Source organism: Neltuma alba, unplaced genomic scaffold (genome assembly GCF_004799145.2).
Source record: "Neltuma alba isolate B1F8T4 unplaced genomic scaffold, ASM479914v2 tig00006416_pilon, whole genome shotgun sequence".
Classification (NCBI taxonomy): Eukaryota; Viridiplantae; Streptophyta; class Magnoliopsida; order Fabales; family Fabaceae; genus Neltuma; species Neltuma alba.
This window is the reverse complement of record NW_021634456.1, coordinates 27,212-44,870: the sequence shown is the minus strand read 5'-3', so window position 1 is coordinate 44,870 and position 17,659 is coordinate 27,212. Positions and strand designations below refer to the sequence as shown.

Below are 17,659 nucleotides of genomic sequence, written 5' to 3'. Positions count from 1 at the left end.
AATTTTGATGAGGTCGTCTTGGATGAGACAAAAGACGTCTTGGTTGAGTTTCATGCACCGTGGTACTCAACAAGTTTTTAATTCAGAGTTTTTGGTCGCTCCAAAATTTCAAGAGACTAAGTTTACGTTTTGTTTTCATATTCCATCAACTAGCATATCAGCTTACAAGTTTTTGTGATTTTCCAGGTGCAGACATTGCAGAGAACTTGCCCCGGTAAGCAAACATCTGCGCTAGTCTTTATAATTTTCATCAACTGTAGGCGGCCTTCAGCATCTGTAGAATTAGTAAACGTGAAAGTTTGATTCTTCTCTTCACTTCAGGCTTATGAGAAGGTTGCTGCAGCATTTAAAATGGAGGAAGAGGTGGTGATTGCAAACCTGGATGCTGACAAATATAAGGATCTTGCGGCGAAGTAAGATGAAATATATAGCTCATCCACATTGTACTATAGCTAGGGAATAGTTGAGTGTATGTTCAGAGGTCATGGCAAATCCAAAGGATGCTAGCGTGTTTCAGAGAATAATTATATAATATAATAATGCAGGAATGATGTAAAAGCATTTCCTACGTTGAAGTTCTTTCCAAAGAGCAAGAAAGCCGGCGAGGTGTATGGGGGAGGAAGAGACTTGAACGACATCGTCGCTTTCCTCAATGACAAATGCGGCACAAGTAGAGACCGAGAAGGACGGCTTACTTCAAAGGTCAGTGGTTCTGACCGATTCATTCAAAAACCAAAGCTGTTGCAATTAATAATTGGCTTATAGGCTGGTATAGTTGAAAGCTTGGACGCCTTGGTAAAGGAGTTCGCAGCTGCTAAGCATGAAGAGAAGAAGGCCGTGTTTGCCCGAATAGAAGAGCAAGTAGAGAAGCTTAACGGGTCTGCTTTAAGGTTGTATGTGATTTCTATGTATACATAATAACATCGACACTTTTGCGTTTCGCTCGAAGTGAGATACATGCATGGAAATTCAAGTTTTGTAATTTTGAACATACTAGGTACGGGAAGATTTACTTGAAAGCCGCCAGGAATTGCATGGAGAAAGATTCTGATTATGCCAAGAATGAAATCCAGCGCCTGCAGCGCATGCTTGACAAGGTAATACTCTCTGACCCTTAATATAAGATTTAATTGTTGAATTAATTTTGGTCCTAAATATAAGACTCATTTTTTATATTTATCACTTTTCTCTAAATTACCCCTATGGATACTCCTCAACCATAATCAAATAGAAGGGAAGAAGGGGTATTAAAAAAATGATTATGGTATTTTAGAAAAAACGTGTCACATTTCGTATAATTAACTAACTTACCTAACTTCTTTAATCTAATCAAATTAATTAAATGGGTCTTATATTAAGGACCGGAGGAGTAATTCTTGGCTCTTGATCTTATCACTAAATATATCCATCTGGTAACACTGTATGTTGTTCTCTGTAAAACATGAGCAACAAGCATTGATGAAAATAGTTTTTAAAAAGGAAGGTCAGTTGAGTGATATTTTGGGAGGATAAATGGGAAGAAGTTCTAGTTAGGGGAAAGTCTTTTTCATTGAGTGAAAGAAAAGACGTAAAGGCAGACATATTTGATTATTAATGTTGAGGTGGGTTGACTCATGCAGCGGGTGAACCCAGCGAAGGCAGACGAATTTGCTCTGAAGAAAAACATACTGTCGACATTCGCGTGACAGAAGAGTGGCATGCATCAACCGACCGAATTTATTAATGTTTTGGAAGATTTCCGGGTGACGAACGAACACATTCTCATGTCAGCATGTCGCTTTATAACTCCCTTTAATAATGATGACACGGACCAAACTGTGCAAGGTATAACATAAAACTTTCATCTGCGCATGTTATAACTTGAAACATGAGATAAATAGAAATTTTATCTTGATTTATGTAAAAGGTACTTATAATTATAATTCCAAATGAGCTATATAAGAGCGGCCATCAACGACGCGCTAATATTCCAGCCCTTATGATTTTCCCGGTGTGCAAATTAATCGGCGCAACAGTTAGTTCTGTGAAGACATGATTTAAATTTTGGGAGACAATCCAAAGTTCCCTTATCCTTATGCTAGTGGGCACTGGGCAGGTCGCTTTCTTTAATTTGACGTCATAATTTATAATTACACCCTGCCTGTCTATCTGCAGTGCCTGACTTTTACATGCAACTTGCTAAATAGCCATCTGGCCCGCCATGTTATAACCAAGTAATACGAAACTTTTACTTTTTAAAAAAATTATTAAAAGAAGAAGAAGAAGAAGAATGGAGTCTTCAAAACAGGACCGGCTTGAAGGGCGCTGAATCTCTGGGCTCTGTGTGTGATAAATGTTTTTTTGGGAAGAGGACATCACAGTCCGGCAGCGAATATCAATGAATGCAGAGGCACAGCTTGGCTGCGTTTCCCAGCTGGAGCGCTCTCAAATTTCTCGTTTTCTGCATTTTTGTCTCCCTTGTTAAGTTACACCAGGATTCGGGGTTGGTCAGATAATTACTTTTAATTATAAGTTCCTCTTTGTTTCTAGTAGACAAACAAAGAAACAGAGGTAGTATCGAAAAACCTAAAAAAGTGGATTTAGATTTGTTTATATATGCGGAGTTTGTGTGCTGCCGCTGCACCCGTTGTTGCTTTATTTCTACAGAACCGCGGCAAGTGGCACCACAATAACATAATTACATATCATCAATTAGCATAACTCAGAAAGACTAATTTTTATTGAATCGGAAGAAACTTTTCCCGACAAATACGCTTTTCCAACGTCGCAAATTGATGCTTTATATGCTTACGTTCTCTCGCAAATTGATAGGTGTCGTTTTCAATCGTGCAGCCGTGTCGTGTTTATTATAAAACATGAACGAGCACAAACATGACACGACACCCATGGGCACCGGGGTTTATCGACCGTTTGCCGCCCATACTCAGTAAACATCAAGTACGCGAATCAACGCGTCATTGGAAGCTAAAATAAGTGAATACTCGTCCGGTCCTTATTATAAGACCCAATTTGACTTTTATTTGGTCCTAATTATAAGACCCAATCCATTTTGTCTCTTATATTTATGCATTTTTTTTTCACGATAATCCTTCTAATAATGATAGTTTTAGCCAATATACTTAATTAGCAAGGATATTTTAGGAATGACAACACTTATTTATTATAAATAACCAACTTAACTTACTTCCTTAATCTCCTCAAATAAGTCAATTGGGTCTTATAATTAGGACCGGAGGAGTATTACTGTGTGATTTGATTATTGACTTAACTTTCATTTTCTCTAATTCTGTCCTTCATGCTGTAATTTGTTCAAAGCATATCATACTGGTGGAAAATATGTCTCCTGCCTCCAGGAATTATTAAAAAAGACAAAAATACTCCAGGAATAGCCCGCAGAATGACTTTTGCACTCCCGTTGACAAAATTGTTCTTTTAGATTTTAAAAAAAAACAAATTATGAGCCCATGTTTGCCAGGACTAAGAGTTTAAAATAAAAGAAAATTATAATAAGGTCCCATACAAAAAAAAAATTACAAAATAAATTCTAGAGGTTGTTATTTTCTATTATAGAATTTGTTGTTACAAGCTGCTCAGATTGTTATTAGACTTTTTAGTAGTTATTTCTCTTATATGGGACTTGATTGTAATTCTCCCTTAAAATAAGCGAATAGTATTCACATTGCGGTTTTTTAAATAAAATTTGCTTTATATGTTCTTTCTTTTTTTATTTTGTTTATTTTTTGGGATATAGATGCTTCCTATTTTCTAGGGAGGGGAATAGTAACAATGGGGCGACGAATGGTCTGTAATGATGATTCCGACCCAATATCGATATAAAGGAAACAATGGAATACCTTACTCCTCCAATAAGCAAAAAGCCACAAAGTAGAGGGGATCTTACGGTGCAAAGGAATATAATTTGTCTATTTATCTGGGAAAAAAGCATGGAAGAAAAAGTACAGCGAATCGCTCTTAAGAGGCCGAAAAGGTGTTTTTAGGAGTTTATGCTGCGGATTCATCTTACGGTCCTGATTAATAAATTTATGATGGCAAAACCTGTCATATCAGGTAAACTTTTCGCACCCCTGCTAAAAACTGGTTGGTCTTCTTATTTCAATCATGTACCTGTACCCTTAACTAAAAATATAATTAAATTTAGTTAAATGCGATAGAGAATAAGTAAGCCTAACATTTTTTACCCCATTTAATAGTATTTGATGTCATTAATTTTACGTTCAAGCATTATCAAACTATGAAGGCTCTCTGGTCAAAAAAAAAAAAAATCAAACTATGAAGGCTCAAAATGGGATCATCAGCGTGCAGCACGGACCAAAGGCTCAAGTTGACATGTCGCGCTATGATTCGGCGGAAAGAGGAGCGAAATGGACAGTTGTAAGCAGGAAGCCACCAAAAAAGACGGTCTAAATTCTCAAAACGTAGGTGAAGGCAGGATTTGGGAAGACCATTTTTTAATTAGGTTTTTTCTTTTTAGGTTTTATTTTTAATTTTAATTGGATTAGATTAGAAAGGGACCTCCGACTTCGGCTTCAGCTTCAGCAACCCGGCCGGGGGAGTGTTGCTGACTTTTCTGCTTTCCCGTTATCAACTTCCACCTTCCCGCTCTGATATAAACACAAGCATTTTGGTCTCAATTCTGTACAGCAACGTATACAACACACTGCACCTCTGATAATGAAGTACGTGTTGATCACCGGTGGAGTTGTGAGTGGCCTGGGCAAGGGCGTGACGGCGAGCAGCATAGGGGTCGTGCTCAAGGCCTGTGGTCTTCGCGTCACTTCCATCAAAATTGGTTCTTTGCCTCCTTCTCCTTCTCATTATTTATTGTTCTGTCATTTCTTGCAATACAGTTCTTTCGTTTTGAATATTGCCTTCTTTGGTATTTTGATTAGTTTGAATCCCTTCCTCCTCCTCCTCCTCCTCCTCTTCCTTTTTTAGCGTGACTGAACGTTAGTGTTTTTATAACCTGTGGTCAATATGATTTTCTGGGGTGTCTCTTTTCTTGAATAATCTTGGTCTCCTACTCCTACCTTCCTGTAATGTGCGAGTGCTTATTGAGGACGTTCTGTATGTAGTTTATGCTTCAGGGTACTTAAACTTTTATTCGATTGGTTTCCTGTCAAGGCCGTTCCGTATGTACTGTTTGCTTATGTCTGCTCTTCTTTCTAAAATTCCCATTATTTGATTGTTTCCCCATAGGGATATATGAGCAAATCAAATAATTTGCAACTTCTTCATGCATCTGTTCTCTGTACTATTTGCAGATCCATACCTGAACATAGATGCCGGTACCATGTCTCCTTTTGAGCATGGGGAAGTTTTTGTTCTTGACGATGGTGGAGAGGTTTCCTTCCTTCCACAATACATCTTTTCGTGCCTGAATGTACTAAGGTGATATAATATCGACTAATTTTTTTTTTACCTTTGTTGCTTGGCTTCGAAGGTTGATCTGGATTTGGGAAATTATGAGCGCTTCCTAGATGTCACACTTACAAAGAATAACAATATCACCACTGGAAAAATATACCAGGTGCTTTTATATCTTCCATGAATGAGTACTGGACTGTAAAATGAAATTAATCCATGCTTTCATAAAACCATCATCTGTGCTTTCTGCTCAGTCTGTTCTCGAGAAGGAACGCAGGGGTGATTACCTCGGAAAAACTGTTCAGGTGATACACATTTTATAATTCCTATTTTGTGTTGCTTACATTCTCTTATTGTATGGATGAGGTGTAAATTTCAAAGTTTTGGGGATGTTGATACAGGTAGTACCACACATCACAGATGCCATAAAAGATTGGATTGAGTCAGTTGCTGTGATTCCCGTGGATGGGAAGGAGGGGCCAGCAGATGTTTGTGTGATTGAGCTTGGAGGCACTGTGGGTAAGATTTTTGTAGAGTAGAGATGCTTCTTTTTCATCCATGTTGTCCAGGTCAATTCATCACGTGGGAGTATATATTTTTGTTTTTACAGGTGACATTGAATCTATGCCGTTTATTGAGGCTTTGCGGCAATTGTCCTTTTCTGTTGGTAAGTTCATTGTATAAGTTGCTTGTAAATTAGCGTCACTTGTGCAGCAACTTACTTTACTCGCGCTACTTTGAGCCCTGGATTTATTTGTCAAAACTAAGTATAACTATGGATTCGTTGGTTACTGTACGCAGGGTCTGACAACTTCTGTCTCATCCATGTTAGCCTAATACCAGTGCTGGGTGTTGTGGGAGAACAAGTAACATTTAATTGCCTGTGCTTTATAGTTGCCCACTATTAGTATTAATTACTTATTTTTCTCTTTTTGGCTCCTACATTTTTGGTTCTAGAAAACAAAACCTACGCAACACAGTGTCAGGGAACTGAGAGCATTGGGTTTGACTCCTCACCTTTTAGCTTGTCGATCTGCTGAGGTTTGTTACCACGCCAATTATTACCTAAATGAGCTTAAATGACATTTCTCTGGGAAACATAGGGTAACACTTCTGTTCCCTTCATGCGGTTTAAACATAGACAAGCTGTAAAGGTGTTTATTATTTGGGCCTTCTAGATAGCTTTAGTTTATATTTAGTTGATGAAAACTATAACTTTCATTTCAGATGTAGATTTTAAACATTTAATGCTTCTGTTTTATTTGTCCATTGACCGTTTTACTTGCTCTTCAAAATTGGTGCATGTACATAGTTTAGAAAAGGATTAGATGACGGCTCGATCTTGTTTGTTCAAAATTCTTATTGCCTCATCAGTTCTTTCATTAGACTGCAGTGATATATTTTATTTCCGTATGCTTATTTTTGTTGTCAGAAGAACTGGTGTGGAGTCTTTTGTGCTTTTGAACTGCATTGTTCAGTTTGTCAATTATCTCTCTGTAGTAAGTAAAATATTTTGATATTGAATGTGGCAGCCTCTTTTGGATAATACGAAGGACAAACTCTCACGGTTTTGCCATGTTCCAGTAAGTTGTTGGTGAATTTAGCTCGGTGCTTGGTGTTGGCCATTTGCCAAGCAGGGTTCATTTTCTTAGTTATTGATCTTATCCTGGCCTTAAAAGAAGGTTACTGATCTTAGAGTTTTTGTGTGTTCTCCACAGATTGAGAATATTCTAAATATTCATGATGTCCCAAACATTTGGCACATTCCTCTCTTACTTAGGGTGGGCTGTCTATGATTTTTTTTTTTTCTTTGGCTATACTGACTCTTGGCTGGATTATGTATATACTGTCTTATTATCTACTTTATGATTGGCTGATACTTTCAGAACCAAAATGCGCACCATTCAATTCTGAAGCAGCTTGACCTACTCAGGTGAGTCTTCCATTGCCCTTTATGTCTGTTGCCGTTAAAGCCAAAGCAATATATCCTAGTCTGATTTTTCGTCAATTAACCAGGGTCAGATGAGATATATACATCATTGTGATTATAGTTGATGACACTATGGCATCTCATGCAAGATTTGTTCTTAATCACTTCATTGACACTACACAAAGCTAAGGTTTTCATTTTCTTTGGGATATCAATTTGATGACAGACAGTGCTTATTTATTTCATTCTAATGTTTTGTTTCAGCATTGCTATGCCTCCTGACTTGAGGAGTTGGACGAAGATGGCTGAGACTTATGATAATCTTACTGATTCTGTTAGTGCCATGATGATGAGTTTGCAATGCTCTTTTTGAATGTATTTTATATCATATTGTGCATAAGAATAAGAGCATTATGACATTTACAGGTGAGAATTGCGATGGTGGGGAAATACGTTGGCCTAACAGATTCATATTTATCTGTTATAAAGGTGTGTTGTAGCTTTTATTTATTTATTTATTTTTTTTAAGATGAGCAAGAAAATGTAAATAATTCGAGGTTTGGATTTTAGCTTGTTTATTTAGCTGCCAAACTAATTTAAATAGAATAACTTATGGACTGCTTGATGGTGCGATTATAGTATTCAAGGATCTACTTATTATATATATACTTTTAATTTTAATTCTGATTCTTCCCATGAAGGGATGTACAGTTGATGTCATCTCTTCCTGACCATATTAATTAAATTATTGTTTCCTATAGGAGTATAAAAGCTTTCTTTAATATCCTCTAAACTTTAGACAGTGTTGGCTAATCTTCTTGGATTTGGGCATGGTGATTTTGGGGGAAATGAGTTTTCACTTTTGCCATCCACATGCTATGATTCATAGAATGGACTATCAAGTTTCTTGTTCTCTTGTGTAATTGCAGTGTGTAAATAGTCTTTGTTATGCCTGACCTGCTTACAGGCTCTTCTGCATGCTTGCATTGCGTGCTCATTGAGGCCATCAATTGATTGGATTGCAGCATCTGACCTTGAAGATGATAGTGCAGAATCGGTAATGATTTCTTTCAAATGGAATCTGGAAATATTTTGTTAACCGTCACTCTGCATGTAGCCAGCTTTATTTACTTTTGATTTCACTGGTTTAGACACCAGAAGCTTATGCTGCTGCATGGGAGACTCTGAGGGTAAGCTTTACTTTCATATATTATTTCCCCTCTCTGCCTCCCTTTCTCTTCCTGCAATGACGTTTATATGCTTCGTTTTGATACTATTTTCTGAGGTGTTACTTGATTCCTGGTAAATGTTAAGACTGGCAAATGCTAAGGCGTAAGGGTCTTTATTTTGTTTGAACTTCTATTTTGGTGTGAGTTTTTGACTTTGTTAGACCGGTTGGGCTGCCTTTGAAATTGAGTTTAAAAGAATTAGGGAAGAGGTATATGATATCTGAGTCTCAAGTCACAGCTGTTCTTGGAAATTGATACTTGCAGAGGGCAGCTTGTGTCTTGGTTCCTGGTGGATTTGGAGATCGTGGTGTGAGGGGTATGATGCTAGCTGCCAAATATGCCAGAGAGAACAATGTTCCATATTTGGGAATTTGCTTGGGAATGCAGATTGCTGTGATTGAGTTTGCAAGATCGGTGAGTGATATTTTTGTATATGCTGTGTTTGGTTCTGTTCTACCATATGTTTTCATATTGTAATTTAACGGTGGTTCTTAGGTGTTGGGTTGGGAAAGGGCTAACAGTGTAGAGTTTGATGCCCAAACGCCAAATCCTGTTGTGATTTTCATGCCTGAGGTACACATTGGTTCACCCTTTTCTCGCTTCTGCCATTTTCAAAAATATTCCTAGTTACTACTCACTAGCATAGTTAGTCAATGGATGTCATCATATTACATGTTCGCATGCAGGGTTCACGAACACACATGGGAAGCACCATGAGGCTAGGATCTCGTAAAACACTATTTCAGACACCTGATTGTATTACTTCCAAGCTGTATGTTGTGCTTTCCATCACTCTCTGCTGTTTTAACCATAAATTTAGCCCATTTCATGGATTAAAGAAAGGGCATAAAACATACTTCTAAGCTGAATTTGCTAAAGTATATGCGTCTTTTTTTACCCATATTGTGAGAGTAAAATGTTTTCAGCACCCTTTTCTAGGCTTGCTAACATTATGTGTTCCTAAACATCAGGTACCACACCTCACAGCATGTGGATGAGCGGCATCGGCATAGATATGAGGTTGGCTTTTATTGTCAAAGTGTATGACGTGTGTGGCTTGTGAATATTAATTCAGCGATGTCATAATGCAGGTAAATCCAGATGTTATTGGAACACTAGAAGAAGCTGGGCTAACATTTGTTGGAAGGGATGAAAGTGGAAAGCGAATGGAGGTAAGTTTTATAATTGGATGTTGTTTTGGATGAGAAGCGATGGTAATTAATTATATTGCGTTTGTTATCCCCGCTTGTCTTCCTATAATTGTTTTGTTCCATGGAATTGGTGTGTGTGTTTGGGGGGCCAACATTTCCCAACATGAAATGCAGTACTATAGCAGGCCAGCGATTTATATGAAAAGGCAGTTCCCCGAGGCACACACTCCTCTAACTGAACGAGTGTTCTGCAGTCCTGGATTTTTGTGATATGAAATGATGGTGGAATCCTTTCTTTTGAGCAGATCCTAGAGCTTCCAAGTCATCCATTCTATGTAGGCGTGCAATTTCATCCTGAATTTAAATCACGGCCTGCTAAACCCTCTGCTTTATTTCTAGGTACTTGTTGGTCATTAATCTTTAGAGCAACTGATTCTTGTGCATCCTGTGAGTTAATAATTGCTAACCTGAAGTAATAAACTCAAACAGTTGTCATGTGAAAACCAACTGATTATTTCATTATGGCCAATTCTTAATCTAGTGTTGTACCTGCAGGTCTGATTTTGGCGGCAACAGGGAAGTTGGAAGCCCACATCAGTGGCTATGAAAATGGAAGTTAACGCACAATCTTCTGCTATTTTGACAATGCCCTAGTTTTGTTAGGATATTATGTATTTTTTGGAAAAAAGAGAAGAAAAAGAAAAAGAAAACCCGGAATGAAGGGAATCCCCGCAGTCGAGCATATGTGCGGCTGCTCCACATTCGTTTTGGCTGGTTTCAAAGGCGTGTCCATGGTAATGTTATTTGGACGTCTCTTTTACTTTCAGAGCTACGGTTCAATATTCTAATCATTAGACTGCCTTTAGGATCTTTTGATTCTGATGTAACGCAAAACAGAGCTCTGGTATTGGTTGCTGGACTCCCAGGATGTTCATTATAGGTTCAAAGTTTACCTCAAAATCCTCCCTTGTTCTATATGTACGATTTACTCCCTGTTCATTTCATGTGCCAGATTATCTGATCTGCTGTCCTTATTTGCTGCATTCTTGGTATGTCTGCACGCGGACGCAATTTTTAAAATATTGACCTCGCATTTTCCATCTGTTTGTATCATGTAAATTTGTTAAACAATATGAAGATTCAGATCGTACAATCAACTCGTATTTGGTCCAATCTTAGAAATTCGGAGAATTTTGTATTGATTTAACTTCCATTTTAAATTGCTGTCTCACTAATCTAGAAAATAATAGCAATGGTAAGGTTTAGATCTGCTTCAAATAAGTGTTTTTGCGCTTGTGATACGATTCATTTAACATTTACTTTGTACAGCATAAAAGTGTAAAAGCAGTAGATTTATCATAGAATAAGTGTAAAGGCTCTCTACATCTACCCAAAGAAAATGCAGTAATACGATCATAACAACGCGAACGGCACATTCTTTTTGAAAAGAATTCAAAATTGGAAGGTTGATATTTATTTGACTGTGACATGAAATATAAACATTGCCAAAAAAATGAAATGTAAATACTGGAACTCCGCCGTAGCTCATGGCATCTACAAAACTCACCGCAAAATGTGCGGACTTCAATTTCGGAGGAACAAATGAATGCCGCGCAATGCAAAAGAATCAACGTCAACAACCGAGTCTGGTGGGCGTTTCATTGTACTGTAGGTAAGAAATCTGTCTCTGGAGCTTCATCTGCTGGTAGAATTTGGCAATGAACTCCTCAGCTCGCACATCAACCCCTTGGTCGTCGTCGTCTTCACATTCTCGGTAACGGTATTGTTCATCGCTGTCTTCACCATTATCATAGCGGAGATCATCGTCTCCGTCATATTCAAAATCAACATGTGGATTGATGCAAGGGATGTGAGGCAAATGGAAGCGCAAGGAGGAGGGACGATTGAACATAGGGGTCTTATCGAAGGAGAGCTCGCGTTCGCAGTAATAAATGTGGCTGGGCGGTGTGGTATGGGTGAGACGTCTCAAGTACTTGGGAAGAAGACGCATCTCGGTCATGAGCCTGCGCTTGAAGACCCCACCTTTGCGAGCCCAGAGAAGAGCCAGCCGCAATATCTTCCACGCTCTGTGAGCACCGTTATGGTTCTCAATGCCCATTATGAAACAGCGAAACTCAGGAGAGGACTGTGAAAATCAATGTCCGAGAAGCTTGCCCGTAACTCTGAGCAGAGGCGTTGATGAATGAATGAATGAATGAATGAATGAATGAATGATGATGGAGGGAGTGGCAAGAGACGAGGTGGTTTATAAGGGGGGATGGGAATTTTGGACGCGGCGTGAATGAGGGGTAACATGGTAAATTTGGTACAGAAATGTGAGCTACGGGCGGTGCCAACTTGTTTAGTGACATGTACACACTGCTGTGGCCTGTACGCGGCCGGATCAAGCTGGACTTCTTTGTGGGCTTCCTATCCTGCCCCTCGTTTCCTCTCTGTTGATTTCATGAGCTTGCTGTCAGTGTATGGTCTACAGCTAATATCCAAAACATGATCCGTTCTGGTATTTATCAAAGCCTGAGGAATTGATATCCACATTTCCTAGTCTTGCCTTTATGTAGGATTTGAGCAAATCTTTGGGCGCAATTTCTAACATCCAAAGCACTGCTCGGTTTGATGATTGAGTGAGTGATAAGCTGATAAACGACGAGAACCAGAAAGGGAGGGTCATTTTGGTCAGGATTGGGGAGTGGGGGGACCCACGCCCACTGGAGGGAAGGCTGCCTATGGTTGGATGTTGTTGGAATGTAGTTACGAGATGTCAATCATGAGAGGGGAAAAAGATGACGGACTTTGCGCCAGCAAACGTTTGCTTAATCTGAGCCCCGCGGAAAGGGGATCCGAAGCTGCCAATTAAAAAGCCAATTTCGTTGAATCATGGAAGGGACGTGCTCTCGTGGCGCGTCCTCATTGGTTTACCTACCCTTCTCCGAAACCGTGTGATTGCCGTTTGAGTGTTGTGCTTGTGAAACTTATAAATAAATTAAGTTGGTCCTTGCTTTTAATTTAGTTTTGTTATTCAGGGAGGAATCAGTGTCTGATCTGCATGTGAACAGGTTTTCATGTATGCGTGTTCGCACTGGCCATCAGGATTAGAAATAATGAGAGAAGAGCAGAGGATAGAAGTGGGGATTGACTATGTGAGGTCAACGGGAATGCACATGGGGAGCGCAGACAAGAGAGGCTTGAGGCGTAATTTGCATGACCGCGCGGTTTCCTGTTAGGCGAGGCAGTATCAAGCTTCAATCATATAAACCCCAGACTCTTCGTTATCTTAATTTATTGTTTATTTAGTACTGGTAGCTTGCGAAGAGGCAGTGGAGCTCGTTTTCACAAAGCGAGGATTCCGGGCTGCGGCTTTTTCTCCCGCTCGCTGAAGCCCCAACTTCATTGCCGATTCGGTGGGCTCATCACCCCCGCCACACTTGGACTGGGCCGGAAATAAGTTTCCAGCCCAATATCGAATTTCTGGCCACTTAATAGTTAACGTAGCCATCAGAAATTCACAATGTACCCCCCAAAAAAAGAAACCCAATAATGATAAACGAATCTGCTGTAAATAAAATAATAAGTGAGCTTTTTAAATTGAAAAAGTGACACATAACTATTAATAGCCTGATGATTCTTCATTTTTGGCAAAATAAAAAATTAAAACTTCTGTAACTCTTGAGGTTTTGATGCTCCGTTTCCATTATTTTTAAAAAAATAAAACTTCCACCATCTACAGATCTGCTTATTTTCCATATCACCTCCGCTCCTAAATATGCTACTTGTAGTGTAATTCATTTTATAGTGTAAAATTATATTATAATCAAATAAGTTTTTATATTTAAGATCCAAAAAATATCGCTCTTTTTTGTTCCATTCGTCTGATTCTTCGCAGTGGTTGAAACTTGACATGAGAACGTGTGGCGAGCCAATCCAACATATTGGCTTAAAAATGGAGTTTTTGTTGCAGTTGCTTTCATTATTGCCGATAATCAACTAGAATAATCCTTACCTATGGTAATTCACGGGGGATTAATTTTGAGAAATAAAAAATTACGGCACTACGTAATTTGAAGGTAGGCAATAATTAAATAACATCAATTAATTGTATTTACACAGTATACAATTATCAAATATTGCAACATTCTAGCCCCACTGCTTAGTTATTTTTATTTTTTATTTTTGAAATAATGCTTAGTTAAATTTTGAATCAATTTGAGTTAACCCTGAATCACGCCCAAGCACATTATATACAAATAACGACAGTGTTTTGGTTGAAAAAACGACAATAATGGCGCGCAAGTGCAAGAATGATCTAAATCAAAGGTGTGACGAGCGAGAGTATTTTGAGAATGGTTGTAAGTGGAAACAGAGAGAGTAGTTCGCCAGACAGAAGCATGAAGGGATCAGACCGGAGCGGATGCTTTTAATTTGTGAATCCGAAATGAAGGATCACCAAACCCAGACGGCTCTCCAGTTTCTCAATCATCCACGATGGTTTGATTAAAACGGACAAACCATGAACATGAAATGAGGAAGTGTCAAAACCAAAAGTGATGGGGAGAGTCAGGTCAGGGGATTTTTACAATATAGTCCTATATCTTTGAATTGTTGCCACATCAGCATGAATTAGAGACAAACAAAATGCTGGCTTGACGTGGCATGGCTGGACCAAATGGAACGCCTCAGTAGCCATGGACGATCTGAGAACACTTGTCCTTGATCCACCGGAGCCCCTTCCTGAGCGATGTCTTCACCTTACCTTCAACAGTGTAAACCTTATACTTGGCAATCCTCTTCTTCCTCTTTGCCTCCGGATCCTTGAGTCCCCACGGCTTCGGTGTGCTCTGGCTCCCCCGGTTCGCACTTCCCGGAACCGACACCCCACCGGGGGAGCCCGGTCGTCCCGTGTAGACGCCGTTGGAACTGTAGCTTTTGCCGCTGACGATGCCGTACGGGCGATGACCCGATCCGGACCCTTCCATGGCGCTGATCGGAATCAATGGCGCGAGGGAAGGAAAGAGTCGGAGAGGGAGGGAGGAGGCACGGAGGTGGTATTTAATGAGACGGAATGAGGTTAGGGTTTCGAGAAGGGAAGGGGCAGAATGGGGAAAGCATATAATGAAAGGAAGGCAAGGAAACGTGTCTTGAGGGAGAAATGGGCAAATGGCTCGGAAGTTGTGAGAGGGGTGAGTGCGGCGCTGGGAATTTGGAGTTAAACAAAGGAGGAGCGTTTCAGTTTGTTTTTATTGAATCTTAAAGAAAAGAAAAAGGAGAAGCCATTTTGAAAGGCTACTGGCAAAAACTGTCTGAGTTTGAGGGTTTTGGCTTGGTGGACAGGTCCTCGCCTTCTGCCAACGAGAAAATCGACGCCTTTGTCGGTTATGGTCATGGTGCATGGCATCATTATTTAGAACCTTTTTTAGGGAAAGAGAGTAGTATTATATATTGCAATTAATAATAGCAATAAAGAATGATTGAGGAATGTTTTGCTGAGTTCTTGACCAATAGAAGTCTGGCCGGCGAACATCGAGAAGAGCCAGCCAAGAGGCCCTGGAAAGCATGTAAGAAAGCACACCGCGATCATCACTGATCGTCAGGTGCCCTCAAAAAGTTCAAAAAGCAGGATTTTCATAGCGGAGGGACAACCCAGAGCCAAGACTAAATTAGTCATTGGGTTGCTGGAGATTATTATTTGTCCCATCCTCCGCTTCCTCCCCTCCCAACCATATATCAAACTTTAAAACCTGTATTTCACTTTGTGGGCCTGCGAGGATTTGAAGCGGAACCACTGCAAGAAAAAGGGTGGGGGGAATGAATGATGAGCGTCCTGTTTGAATGGGCCAATGGGGCATACCATACGTCGTCCTTCTCGTACATGTCATTACGCATTCGATGCCTTTCTCTAATACCAATAGAGTTGAAGACGGGGGGGAGCGTGTGCAAACAAGAATACCATGTCATTCCTAATTACTGCACTTTCTGGTTTAATTTGGAAACGAACTCTTCGGCGCCTTGATCTTTGAGTTCGCCAATGACTGTACGTGCTCCCGCATTTCCTTCCTTTTCCGTTTTTACTGGGCTTCTGTTACTGCAAAACCGAACAGTTTTGGTGCTGAAGTGGGGCTATAGTCCTACAATTATAATCAGTCATTGCTGTGTATTATTCTATTTATATGTATTCTAATGTACAACCATGATGACCTCTTCCTTACGTACGTTGACAGATTTCAAGGACATGTGTTCAGTTTCAAACGCTAACTCGCACCCCAACGTAACGCATAGCCAATCAAAGATTCCACGAGACTCTGAGATTAGTCACGATCATGAAACCCTTCGACGTACGCTTCAGAATTTTCACCTATCCATGACTGGGGTCACGTTAACGCATAGCTAAATTGCTGTTTAGCTCTATCAAGGTTAGCAATATTTTTTTAACTGCAGAGTACGGAATCATTTCTCCTTCTTGCATGTGAATATATAAGAGCATGAATTAACTGGGAGTATTATATCATATTATATAGACGCAAGTGTGATGAGCTGAAGCTCAGCTTTGAATCTGGAGGCAGGAATATTATATTATTAAAACCTTGCGATTTCTCAAGTTGGATAGTAGTATCAGTCGAAGAATCAAAGAACGGTAATAAATTCACATCACCGCGAGTGATCGTAGGAAGGAACATGTGCATGTGGGGTTGTATTTTTATGAGTCGGGTCGAATTTAGGAAATTTGAGGATGACGAGGAGATACACTGAGACATGATCGGTGGCTCAATAAGGCCCACCGTACTGGGGGAAGTCACCGGAAGACAGAGAGTGAGTGGTCTGCTTACAGAATACAGAGGCTCAAGTTCGAGCCAATGTGCGTTGTTGCTGTGATATGCGCCTCTGATCAACAGCCAAAAAGCCGACTTCACGGGGCATGCATGGGAACATCTACGTACATCCAATGCCCCACTCCACGTTCTCCTCTGCCTATCCCTGACTCTGCATTTCACTTTTCTGTCAGCTCCCGCTCTCTTAATTATTAGATTAAGCCTTCGTTTTTGTCAACAAATAACTAGATACTCGCAGGCTTTTTTCTGCCCCGGGACTGTTTGAAATTTTCCTTCCTATACTTAGCTTTTCAAGGCTCCATTTGGCAATTTTACATAAGTCGAGATAGAATTCCTCTCACATACTTGTCTCATATTTTATAAATCACTATTAAAAAGCTATTTATAAGTTGCTGTTTCAAACGGGCCTTAAGTTAACATCTCTCTTATACTGTCAGTATCCATCAATGTAATATATAAAATTCGTGGAGAATAATTGGTTCCATTATCCTATTGATGTGCTATGGATGCCATTGACGACTATTTTTAAACTACCATTCATTTTTTTGGCGCATCCTATTCAATTTCATGTACTTCAATTTTTATTTTTCAATGTTTTCTGTACTTTTGGATTGATTTAGAAGTTAGTGAGATAGATATAATAACTGAACATTGAAATTTCGATCTGTATCAAAATAATAATTGGTTAATGGTGAGAGATTTAATAGTTACAGTGGAATCCAACTTCAAATTCGACCTTCAGGAGACGCACCCCCCCCCCCCAAAAAAAAGTCTACAGGATTTCTTCAAACAAACAAATCAGCAGAGAAAAGAAGAAAACTTGACGTCCTAGTTCTTAACTTGTCTGTCGTTGGGTGCGGTTTTTTTTGTTCTTTCTAATACAAATCGGGTGTGGGTTTAAGAAAATAAAGAATATAAATTGTTCGTTGCTGGGTCAATCGATCAAGGAGTTTGATGGGCCCCAGACGAGAGTTTTTTTTTTGGGCTAAAGCATAAGTATCTTTTTATTGGAGACAATCCTATTCGAGACACTATCGGGTGCTAAATGTGGGCACCTCTTCCAATAATGATTCAAACATTGGTTCGCCACATTATGAAAGACTAGTCCCTTCCACTAGACTC

The 17,659-nt window shown here is 39.6% G+C and overlaps 3 protein-coding genes across 4 annotated transcripts; 2 read left to right on the top strand and 1 right to left on the bottom strand.

Annotated features, from left to right (window-relative positions):
- Positions 1 to 3: 3 nt before the first annotated feature.
- On the top strand, positions 4 to 1,985 carry LOC114750292 (probable protein disulfide-isomerase A6; the record flags this gene model as incomplete). Its single annotated transcript, XM_028938865.1, has 7 exons — positions 4 to 62; positions 187 to 214; positions 322 to 413; positions 546 to 702; positions 766 to 890; positions 998 to 1,097; positions 1,620 to 1,985. Coding segments are annotated over 7 exons (627 nt in total), but the record flags the coding sequence as incomplete, so codon positions are not given.
- Positions 1,986 to 4,526: 2,541 nt separating this feature from the next.
- LOC114750295 (CTP synthase) lies at positions 4,527 to 10,729 on the top strand. 2 transcript variants are annotated; one of them, XM_028938869.1, is made up of 22 exons: positions 4,527 to 4,810; positions 5,283 to 5,362; positions 5,462 to 5,548; positions 5,640 to 5,690; positions 5,787 to 5,904; positions 5,996 to 6,052; positions 6,187 to 6,251; positions 6,343 to 6,426; positions 6,918 to 6,968; positions 7,104 to 7,166; positions 7,272 to 7,318; positions 7,580 to 7,649; positions 7,742 to 7,804; positions 8,283 to 8,372; positions 8,467 to 8,505; positions 8,809 to 8,958; positions 9,040 to 9,117; positions 9,231 to 9,316; positions 9,516 to 9,564; positions 9,636 to 9,716; positions 10,001 to 10,094; positions 10,237 to 10,729. In XM_028938869.1, exons 1-22 carry the CDS (start codon positions 4,693 to 4,695, stop codon positions 10,254 to 10,256), a joined length of 1,641 nt encoding a protein of 546 aa, XP_028794702.1. In that variant the 5' UTR covers positions 4,527 to 4,692; the 3' UTR covers positions 10,257 to 10,729. The 2 variants fall into 2 exon arrangements, with proteins under 2 accessions (XP_028794702.1, XP_028794701.1); XM_028938868.1 differs by having other exon boundaries at positions 4,529 to 4,810; positions 10,251 to 10,729.
- A 358-nt stretch (positions 10,730 to 11,087) lies between these two features.
- Positions 11,088 to 11,904, bottom strand: LOC114750296 (uncharacterized). Its single transcript, XM_028938870.1, has one exon. The coding sequence runs from the start codon at positions 11,812 to 11,814 to the stop codon at positions 11,329 to 11,331; it is 486 nt and encodes a 161-aa protein (XP_028794703.1). The 5' UTR covers positions 11,815 to 11,904; the 3' UTR covers positions 11,088 to 11,328.
- Positions 11,905 to 17,659: the final 5,755 nt, after the last annotated feature.

What these genes read in the sequence shown, in the direction of transcription:
- LOC114750295 (XM_028938868.1), top strand. Translation starts at nt 4,693, where the DNA reads ATGAAGTACGTGTTGATCACCGGTGGAGTTGTGAGTGGCCTGGGCAAG. An exon ending in CGTCACTTCCATCAAAATTG is followed by an intron (nt 4,811 to 5,282) that starts GTTCTTTGCCTC and finishes TACTATTTGCAG; the next exon opens with ATCCATACCTGAACATAGAT. An exon ending in CTGCATGGGAGACTCTGAGG is followed by an intron (nt 8,506 to 8,808) that starts GTAAGCTTTACT and finishes TGATACTTGCAG; the next exon opens with AGGGCAGCTTGTGTCTTGGT.
- LOC114750296 (XM_028938870.1), bottom strand. Translation starts at nt 11,814, where the DNA reads ATGGGCATTGAGAACCATAACGGTGCTCACAGAGCGTGGAAGATATTG.